At 41.9% G+C, this 11,300-nt stretch overlaps 1 protein-coding gene across 1 annotated transcript; it reads right to left on the bottom strand.

The window, feature by feature from the left end:
- Window positions 1-584: 584 nt before the first annotated feature.
- LOC103410460 (SH3 domain-containing protein 2-like) lies at window positions 585-10,562 on the bottom strand. The gene is made up of 10 exons (XM_029106587.2): window positions 10,158-10,562; window positions 9,639-9,761; window positions 9,484-9,553; window positions 9,238-9,389; window positions 8,860-8,961; window positions 1,508-1,708; window positions 1,332-1,394; window positions 1,055-1,207; window positions 891-965; window positions 585-793 (listed from the first exon to the last, which is right to left on the bottom strand). The coding sequence occupies exons 1-10, from the start codon at window positions 10,203-10,205 to the stop codon at window positions 677-679; spliced, it is 1,104 nt and encodes a 367-aa protein (XP_028962420.2). The 5' UTR covers window positions 10,206-10,562; the 3' UTR covers window positions 585-676.
- Window positions 10,563-11,300: the final 738 nt, after the last annotated feature.

The raw sequence follows: 11,300 nt of genomic DNA, 5'->3' as shown, positions 1-11,300 counted from the left end.
AAGAAGGTCTCTTAACAATGACAGTCTTTGAGGAGACGATGGAATTCAAAAATTTTTATGCCATGAAGCAACCTGGGAAGGTATATGACTGTTTTCGAGTAGATACCAAAATTGTTCAAGCTTACTAGATCCTCAAATGCTTTGGAGACATGCCTTACTCAAAACTGTGATGAGTACGAATTAGAAAGTGAACTTTATGAAATGCAAGCTGCACTTAACGCACTTCCAGCGATTGTTAAGGTCAATAGTGTGCAACAAGTTCCAGGTAATCATGTCCGAGGTCGCCAGCTTTTTGAGGAACTTCCTCTCACTTTCAGAAACCTTGTTCCGTCAGTCAAGAAACCTCTGAAGTTGGAACGCAAGCAACTACCCCAGCACTTGAAGTATGCCTACTTTGGTGAGTAGGAAACGTTGCCCGTTATTATTGCTTCTAAGTTGACTAAGGTGGAAGAAGAAAAGCTTTTGAGGGTGCTGAGAGAGCCCAGGACGACATTGGGTTGGACTATAGCGTATATAAAAGGTATTAGCCATTCCATGTGTATGCATCGCATTTTTCTTGAAGATGACGCTAAGCCAACTAGAGATCATCAAAGACGACTGAATCCCAATATAAAAGAAGTTGTAATCCCAGAGCAGAAACACAAACACAAGCAAATTAAACAGGCAACCAAAAGATTTAAAAGACCGCAGCCACCTTGCTAGCAAGCGCACGCTCCCGCTTTTCAACGTAATTAAAGGGGAACCAACCGGCTTTTCCCTTGCATTCACCCTCAGCCCAGCCATTGTTTGATACCTGCTCAATTGCAAGAAAATTTAACCTCAATACAAAAGAGAAAAATCCGAACATGAATATAACGATGAAAACATGCAAGCTGGAAAGATGACAGAACCTTCCGGACAACGACATAATCCCCGAATGACAAACTTAACTCCACATCAGTTACAGCGTGGAAGGTGTACATAACCTGCGGTAGGCGAAAAGAAACAATTAGTAGAGACTAAAAAGTCTAACAGACTAAAAAACTTGGATACAACAACATTTGCATAAAGATACCTCTCCTAAGAAATAGTCCCTCAATTCTGTCAATTCATCATAGGTTTCAGAAGCAAAGCTACGGCTGAGATCCTCATACGATGGTGGCGGAGGCATAGTGTCCTCTGTAGGCGGACTAGGAGATGCTTCAATTCGCTGCTTTTCTGACAAAATCTGTCCCAACAAATAGTGTCAACGATCTCTGCTTAAAGTAGCAAGACACTAGAATAATTTGCAGCCAAATGATTTGGGAAAGGAAATTGTCTTGCTGAAAGGAAGACTTTAGGATATTTCATACCTCGCCTTCAAGCTGATCAAGTATCTGAAGTACGTTCTGATGATAGTTGCGCTCTGCTTCCACCTTGAATGGGGACGAAAAATGACAAATTTACAAAATTAATTTCCTTTTCAGTCTTGTAACTAGAACAGGCCAAGGTCTTAATACTTAAACAAAAAGGGGAGGCAATCCTTTACCATCGCAAGAAGCCGCTGAAGAGTCAATCTTTGTTGTTGACCTTCAACAGCAGCCATAGCTGCACTAGCTTCTTTTCCCAATATTGCAACGCTAGACTGCAGCTCCTGAAGCTTGGCTTCAGCAGCTTCTAGTTTCATGATAATATCAGCATTACCTGCAGAATCCCGTACTTTGGCCTGGCGTCTGGAAACATCTATAGCCTATCCCGGTGCAAGTTAGTATATATAGACAAATCTGAAGGAGTAATAAAAAAAAAACAAAAACCAAATTACAACAAAGCTTCAAGTAATGAAGCAATCTCAACAAGTTACATTAAACATCTTAAGATTTTGCGTTCTCTATGAATACCAATGTATAGTTAGCGGCTTACGACGATATGTATAAACGACTAGATACCAAAGAAGGAGAGTTGGATATCTATAAACTATCTAGAGCAAGGGAAAAGAAGACAAGGGACCTAAACCAAGTGAGGTGCATCAAGGATGAGGATGGAAAGGTTCTTGCTACAGAGAACGCGGTTAAAGACAGATGGAGAGGTTATTTTCATAATCTTTTCAATGAAGGACATGAAATGAGTGCTTCTTTAGGGGAGTTGAGTAACTCAGAAGAGTGTAGAAACTACTCTTTTTATCGTCGAATCCGGAAGGAAGAAGTGGTTGTAGCTTTGAAGAAGATGAAGCATAAAAAAGCAATAGGCCCAGACGATATACCAATCGAAGTTTGGAAACTTTTGGGAGAGACAGGTATAACATGGCTCACTGACCTTTTCAATAGGATTTTGAAAACGAAGAAGATGCCAAATGAGTGGCGAATGAGCACTTTGGTGCCTATCTACAAGAATAAGGGCGACGTACAAAATTGCATGAACTATAGGGGTATTAAGCTAATGAGTCATACAATGAAGCTCTGGGAGAGAGTCATTGAGCATAGATTGAGGCAAGAGACACGGGTTTCGGACAACCAATTCGGGTTCATGCCAGGGCGCTCAACCATGGAGGCAATCTATCTCTTACGAAGATTGATGGAAAGATATAGAGATGGGAAAAAGGATTTACACATGGTCTTTATAGATTTGGAAAAAGCATATGATAGGGTCCCAAGAGACATTATTTGGAGGATTTTAGAGAAGAAAGGAGTACGAGTAACATATATCCAAGCTATAAAGGATATGTATGAAGGAGCAAAGACTGCCGTAAGAACTCATGAAGGACAAACCGAAAGCTTTCCCATAACTGTAGGATTACATCAAGGCTCATCCTTAAGTCCTTACCTTTTTGCGTTGGTAATGGATGAGTTAACACGACATATTCAAGATGATATTCCTTGGTGTATGCTTTTCGCAGACGATATAGTGTTGATAGATGAAACTCAGGAAGGGGTAAATGCAAAGCTTAACCTTTGGAGAGAAGTGTTGGAATCTAAAGGTCTTCGCCTAAGCCGATCAAAGACAGAATATATGGAGTGCAAGTTCAGTGCAAATGGAGGCCAAAACGAGTTAGGGGTGAGGATCGGAGATCAAGAAATACCAAAGAGCGACCGTTTTCGTTACCTAGGATCTATCTTGCAAAAGAACGGAGAATTAGATGGAGATCTCAACCACAGAATACAAGCTGGATGGATGAAGTGGAAGAGTGCATCCGGCGTGTTGTGTGACCGCCGTATGCCACTGAAGCTGAAGGGAAAATTTTATAGGACGGCAATAAGGCCGGCGATGCTGTATGGCACAGAATGTTGGGCGGTGAAACATCAACACGTACACAAAATGGGTGTAGCGGAGATGAGGATGCTTCGTTGGATGTGTGGGCACACGAGAAAGGATAAGATTAGGAATGAGGATATTCGAGGTAAAGTAGGAGTAGCCGAAATTGAAGGAAAGATGAGAGAAAATCGGTTACGGTGGTTTGGACATGTGCAAAGAAGGCCTACTGACGTTCCGATTAGAAGATGCGACTATGGGACAGAGGTTCAGGGCCGAAGGGGTAGAGGAAGACCTAGGAAAACTTTGGAAGAGACTCTAAGAAAAGACTTAGAGTACTTGGATCTAACGAAGGACATGACACAGGATCGAGCACAATGGCGTTCTAAGATTCATATAGCCGATCCCACTCAGTGACTTGGATTTTCCAAGTCTCCAACCGAGAAGTTTTCCTCATTCGGGAAATTAAGAGAACACTACCCCAACCTACATGCTCCACTCAGAAAGCTTCAACATACAAGCTTTAACAAAAGAAAATTCAAAGAACTTAGCGAAGAAGGCTTTGGTGTATTTAACACAATACGTTGAAATGAAGGAAAGCTTATTTATTGATATCCCCGATAAGCTACAAATATGTACATATACATGAGTCAAAATAAGCACACAAGAGGGAGCCTTCACAAAGGTTGCTTAGGAGAAGTCTCAGCAGTCGGTAGAGCCCCAGAAAGAGAAGGCACCGGAGGGGGATCATTTGGAGCCTCAGTACTGGACAGAACCCTAGAAGGAGGAGGCATCAGAGGTTGATCATTTGGAGCTTCATTACGCGGTACAGCCCCAGAAGACGAAGGCAATAAATGCCTTTGGAACAAACCCACAAATCTCTGATGATCAAGTAAAACCTGACCATCAGTTTCCTTCATCTGGTCAAGCTTCCTCTTCATGTTTGTAGCATAGTCATGTGCGAGCCGGTGCAACTGTTTATTCTCATGCTTGAGCCCTCTAATCTCCTGTTTGAGACTCATCACTTCAGCCGCCAATGATTCAACTTGGTGGGTTCGAGCAAATAGGCGTTGGGCCATATTAGACACAGAACCTGCACACTGAACACTGAGAGCCAGCGAATCCTTAACAGCTAACTCATCAGATCGTTTGGAAAGTAGTCTGTTATCTTTGGGAGTGAGAAGGTTCCTGGCCACCACCGCAGCGGTCATATCATTCTTCATCACGGAATCCCCAACGGTAAGAGGACCAGTAGGGGAGACGAAGGATGGGCGCCATATGTTGTCTGGAGAAGGCGGGGCTGCCTCTTCAACAAGGTTCAAGTCAAAACGACGGTCGGAGGGGCCAGACATTTTCAAAGGTGTTGAAGAGAGAAGAGGTCGGACAAATCAAGATCTTAGAAGTGCAAGAATGAAGCTTCTACTGGTGGAGATTCAAGTGTGCTTTGGAACTTAATGCCAGTCCCTATAAAAATCTGCACTCGACGAAGCTTCAGAAATCGAAGAGGCGCCTGCTCAGAAATCGAAGAGGCGTTTGCTTTCTCAAAAGCTGGGCTGCTTAGAGATCACGAGGGTTGATCTCAGAAATCGAAGAGGCGTTTGCTTTCTCAAAAGTTGGGCTGCTCAAAGACCACGAAGGCCGATCTCAAAAAACGAAGAGGCGCTCGCTTTCTCAAAAGCTGGGCTCCCCAGAGATCACGAGGGCCGATATCAGAAATCGAAGAGGCACCTACTTTTCCAGCCTTTTCCAGCCTTGTCAGCACCTGTCACACGCACACTCAGTTTTGCGGAAATTATGGGCATTCTGTCAAAGACTTCTGGGGAAGTAGAAAACACATGAATCTTACTGTTCAATCACCCACTTCCCACACGCAACAATAGCTCATGGGTACCACAGATAACTTTGCCAAAGTTCTCTGCCAAAGTTGAGCACGTGAAGCTTGCAGCTCCCACTACATCGCTCTGACCAAGAAGGGTAAAAGAATAGCAAAGAAACAGCACTAACAAAGTTTAGACCCATAAATTTTGAAGGTCTAGCTACCATATTATTACCCACAAGGGTAAAGGAACAGTACCACTGCTGGATAATTGGAAAGTCCCTGTGTGTCAACCTCTGTGCTTCGTGGCAAGGTAGACTAGCAAACATGCCCAACCTTTACTCACATTCGAGAAAACACTCCCAATAAGATTGCTTGCTCCAAAATCGAAGAGGCACCGTCCTCCGAATCTCGAGAGCCAGACTCCCAACATGACTACTTTCTTAAAAATCGAAGAGAGGGTAAAGGAACAGTACCATTGCTGGATAATTGGAAAGTCCCTGTGTGTCAACCTCTGTGCTTCGTGGCAAGGTAGACTAGCAAACATGCCCAACCTTTACTCACATTCGAGAAAACACTCCCAACAAGATTGCTTGCTCCAAAATCGAAGAGGCACCGCCCTCCGAATCTCGAGAGCCAGACTCCCAACATGATTACTTTCTCAAAAATCGAAGAGACACTGCTCCCCGAATCTCGAGAGCCAGACCCCCAGCATGATTGCTTTCTCAAAAATCGATGAGGCATCGTTCTCCGAATCAATCGAAGAGGCGCTCGCTTTCTCAAAAGCTGGGCTGCTCAGAGACCACGAGGGCCGATCTCAGAAATCGAAGAGGCACCTACTTTTCTAGCCTTGTCAACACCTGTCACACGCACACTCAGCTTTGCAGAAATTATGGGCATTCTGTCGAAGACTTCTGGTGAAGTAGAAAGCACATGAATCTTACTGTTCAATCACCCACTTCCCACACGCAACAATAGCTCATGGGTACCACAAATAACTTTGCCAAAGTTCTCTGCCAAAGTTGAGCACGTGAAGCTTGCAGCTCCCACTACATCGCTCTGACCAAGAAAGGTAAAAGAATAGCAAAGAAACAGCACTAACAAAAGTTTAGACACATAAATTTTGAAGGTCTAGCTACCATATTATTACCCACAACTGTAAAGGAACAGTACCACTGCTGGATAATTGGAAAGTCCCTGTGTGTCAACCTCTGTGCTTCGTGGCAAGGTAGACTAGCAAACATGCCCAACCTTTACTCACATTCGAGAAAACACTCCCAATAAGATTGCTTGCTCCAAAATCGAAGAGGCACCGTCCTCCGAATCTCAAGAGCCAGACTCCCAACATGACTACTTTCTCAAAATCGAAGAGAGGGTAAAGGAACAGTACCATTGCTGGATAATTGGAAAGTCCCTGTGTGTCAACCTTTGTGCTTCGTGGCAAGGTAGACTAGCAAACATGCCCAACCTTTACTCACATTCGAGACAACACTCCCAACAAGATTGCTTGCTCCAAAATCGAAGAGGCACCACCCTCCGAATCTCGAGAGCCAGACTCCCAACATGATTACTTCCTCAAAAATCGAAGAGACACTGCTCTCCGAATCTCGAGAGTCATACACCCAGCATGATTGCTTTCTCAAAAATCGAAGAGGCATCGTTCTCCGAATCTCGAGAGCCAGATACCACAGACCACTTTTTCAAAGTGCTCTGACAGAGTTAAAACATGTGAAACTGGCAGCTCCCACTACCGTGCTATGACCAAGCAGGGTAAAGGAATAGCATTACTACTTGTTGTTAGGGAGACTCCTATATATGTCGACCTCCATCCCCAACGGACAGGCAGACCTGCAAAAATGCTCAACCCTTCATCATATCTGAGAGGGCACTCCCAACGAAGCCTTTCGAAATATTCAGCTTTCTTTCCCCCCGATAATACCTCTGCAAACAAGCTATACTAGAGCAAGAATATCTCATATCATCAGGGTTAAAAGCAAGAGTATCCCATATCATGCTTTTTCCCTGTCTTTTCTTTTGGCCTTGTTTTTACCTGCAAGACAAGGAGAAAGAGAGCAATCAGTCAGCACTTGGAATCAAGCTTCCAGCCAGGAACTGACTGCCTGGAACCCCTTACCTGATTACTTACCTGGCATTGCTCTCGAGTACTCATCTTCAACATCTTATGTTTCCAGGGAAGATTCCGCATCTGCTTGAGGAACAGATAGGGCAAGTGCGAAGGATACAAGGAAGCATGTGGAGACAAGCGTAACAGCACACGTGCCGATACATTCATTACTCTGTCAAAAGCAAAAGTATCCCATATCAGCAGGGTGGAACGTACTCTAGATTTGATGGACTTGTTTTGACCCTCAAATTCTTCAGTCGGCCTTATACTTTGGAGGAAACCAGAAAACCCTCCAGCTCAGTTCAAGAATAAGCCTGTGGAAAGTTACTTCTTCAAAAGCAAAAGTATCTCATATCATCTCTTCTCATTTTTCTTCTCTTTATCCTTCATGCTGCTGCAAGATGGGGAGAAGGTGAACAATCAGTCGGAGCTCTGATTGCTTACCTTGTCTGTCACCTCTTTCAGCAGACCCCCTAGCTCGGCGACTTGGGGGACTCCTACTACATGGTTTGTATCGCGCTTGACCAAGCCTGAAACTACAAGTAAGCTTCAAGTGAAATTGATACATTACCTTGTGCATCTCCACCAGTTAAAGATACCACCCCTGGATGGAGGAAGAGTACTTCCAGAGAAGATGCCACATCTACCTATGAGACAGATAAGGCAAGTCAAGACGACACCACACTCCGATACTTAGAAGTTTCGTGATTACGAGATCATTCTCCCACAATATTTCCTAATGTCATTTGTACTAAATCATTCACTTGTACTCACTAAATGAGAGCTTGAACCTATGTACTTGTGTAAACCCTTCACAATTAATGAGAACTCTTCTATTCCGTGGACGTAGCCAATCTGGGTGAACCACGTACATCTTGTGTTTGCTTTCCTATCTCTATCCATTTATATACTTATCCACACTAATGACCGGAGCAATCTAGCGAAGATCACAAAAAGCGATCGTTTTCGCTACCTAGGATCTATCTTGCAAGAGAACGGAGAATTAGATGGAGATCTCAACCATAGAATACGAGCTGGATGGAAAGAGTGCATCCGGCGTGTTGTGTGACCGTCGTAGGCCACTGAAGCTCAAGGGAAAATTTTATAGGACGGCAATAAGGCTAGCGATGTTGTATGGCACAGAATGTTGGGTGGTGAAGCATCAACACGTACACAAAATGGGTGTAGCGGAGATGAGGATGCTTCGTGGGATGTGTGGGCACACGAGAAAGGATAAGATTGGGAATGAGGATATCCGAGGTAAAGTAGGAGTAGCCGAAATTGTAGGAAAGATGAGAGAAAATCGGCTCCGGTGATTTTGAACATGTGCAAAGAAGGCCGACTGACGCTCCGGTTCGAAGATGTGACTACGGGACAGAGGTTCAGGGCCGAAGGGGTAGAGGAAGACCTAGGACAACTTTGGAAGAGACTCTAAGAAAAGACTTAGAGTACTTGGATCTAACGGAGGACATGACACAAAACCGAGCGCAATGGCGTTCTAGGATTCATATAGCCGACCCCACTTAGTGGGAAAAGGCTTTGTTGTTGTTGTTGTTGTTGTTGTTGTATGAATACCAATGTATGATTGTCTCAAAATGAACAAACACTTTTAAAAGAAAACAAAAAAAGTTAACCGAGAAATGTATGATCACCATGTAACATGTAAAATCACTGTAGTACAAAATTGGTAGGAAACAGAAGAAACTGCATATACCTGAGCTTCAGCTTCTTGCCGCATTCTAGCATATCGTTGAGCAAGATGTCGAGCATCCTCCAAGGGCGCTCCCACTATCATTGCTCTTAAAGGCTCTGCAACCTACACAGGCAAATTGATAAGCACAGAAAGAGTTATTATGCAAACCTATAGAAAGAAATGGTGAACCAGTTTGTCATATGATGCATAATAACACAAAAAGTAGTCCAGTTCTTGAACCACACGTGAAAATGGGAACAATTTTTACTGTAAATTTCTTTCGAAATGATCAAATGCACACGAAAATTAGTCAGTTGAAATTCCATTTGTATGAAGCCGGCCCTGTCAATATTTGATTTTTACTTAATGAGCCATTGTTAGTAATAATTTGACTTAAACCTGTGTGCCAAGGGCTTTAAGTAGAACTCCGCACTCTTTTTCCATTTGGGCCCGAGCTCTTCCAAAACTCAGTGCAGCTCTCGACAATGTGCTACCACTGGTGCAAGTCTTTTCAGAACCATATTTCCTGCTATCTTCTGATAGCTTGGTACCTGTTGAAAAAGTATTATGTATACCAACTGATAAAACCAACATGAATTCATATCCAAACTCCCAAGAAAAGACAACGCATTTCAAGCAACATACCTATTTCAACGTGCTTTGAACCGGCCACAATGTAACCTTCCACTCCGCGGACAATTTCCTTTTGGTAATGCTGTTAAAGATGAAGCAAAAAAACGATAGGTAACACAACTAACGTGATGCTCGTTTAAAGCACAGACAAAAATAAGCGTAGCAACCTTGGCAGCACGAGTTGATATGTACAGCTTCTCGAGTTTCTGATGCTGTTGAAATTCATTTTCATCCGAGGCAACATTATCCGATCCCCCATATATGCCACCAGAAAATTGTTTGAACACAGCCTGACGGTGTTCACAAAATAACCAAAAGCAAACTCGATCAAGCTTCGACCAACTCTTATGCATTAATGAAGCATAGAACGTTGAATTATATGCCATTTTCGCTTGAAGTTTTCCGAAAATGTAAAAATTAAGCATCCAATTACATCAAAATCGATAAGTAATTAGCAACACCTAGCTCAAAATTTCAGAAATTCATCAACATTGCACTCCAACACATCCCCAAACAGCTCAGAAATAGTGACATTCTATTTGAATTCGAATCGATCCAATTCAACTCGAACAATTATATAAATATTATTTCATTAAGTAATCTCAGTATCTCGCAATCAACGCAGATTATGTTCATATCAAAATCCATACAGAAATACAAATTCGGAATCAAACGAGAGGGAGTACCTGCTGTTGCTTGGCGACCTGATCTCTGAGCTTCCTGATTGCATCCATCAACGGTTGGTCGGAGCTCAGCTGTAGGTAGTCTCGATTTTTCAGAGTTGTGCTTCAAGATTTGATCTGGAGGCTGATTTGTCTGTTATTTTCCGTTAAATGACCGCCACGTCGCCGCCGTCGTGGTGCGATCACCTTTCTTTCTTTATCTTGAATTAAACGTTAGTCTCCCACTCTTCTTCATTTCATTCCTTTTTGTATTTATTTTATGTACAGCTTTTCATTGCTTTCTTTCTTTTTTCTTAAAATATAAAATAAAATAACGAACCTATCAGGACTACGGTTTAATGGTATTCCTCTCCATTTATAAGTGAGAAGTTTTAGGTTCGATTCTTGCGAAAAGCAAATTTGAACCACATTATTGTTAGCCCACTGTAAAATTAAGCCTATATAAATAATATCGTTTGTTAAAAAAAAATGAAAAATATTTATCCAGATCCATTGGGCCTCGTAACGTTAATAAGCCCTGCTTTGAATTCAGTAATTCAGCCCAGTCTTTTTTAAATTTTGTTGAGAGCCCATTTCGATTTCACTTTTTAATTTTTAGTCTATAGTTTAGAGTTTTCAGTTTTTACTTTTTTGTAAATTAAAAAAAAATGAAAAATTCTTTTTGTAACTATTTTTAGTTTTCAGTTGTTTTAAAAAAAATTAAAATTGAAAACCAAAAGCGAAAATTCTAGTTGAAAACTTCATTTAGTTTTTTATATTTTTTAAATTGAAAACGAAATGATTATCAAACGGTCTCTTAATTTACGAAGAATAAAATTGAAACTGGTGTGTAAAGAGAAGAGCACTATGCACTAACACCCCAAAACTATATGGCAAGTAGGGGTAAACATGTGAACAGAAAAATCAGTGAACATAATCAAATCGAACAAGTCAATTTTGGCCTAGATTGGTTTTGTTTATTCCGTCGTAGAGATATTTTAAAGAATTTGAATCGTCACAAGGACGAAGATCTTCTTAAAAGTCAAGCAGTGAAGAACCAAAAGGTGTGTTTTTCAAAATAATGGCTCTTGTAATATCCATGAAATAGGTTTTATTTTTCAATATGAAATTATTGCTACTTGTTTAAAGCTTCTTTTTAAGCCACAC

Source organism: Malus domestica, chromosome 08 (assembly GCF_042453785.1).
Source record: "Malus domestica chromosome 08, GDT2T_hap1".
Taxonomy (NCBI): Eukaryota; Viridiplantae; Streptophyta; class Magnoliopsida; order Rosales; family Rosaceae; genus Malus; species Malus domestica.
Note: the sequence above shows the minus strand (reverse complement) of the source record. Positions and strands in the feature narration are given on the sequence as shown.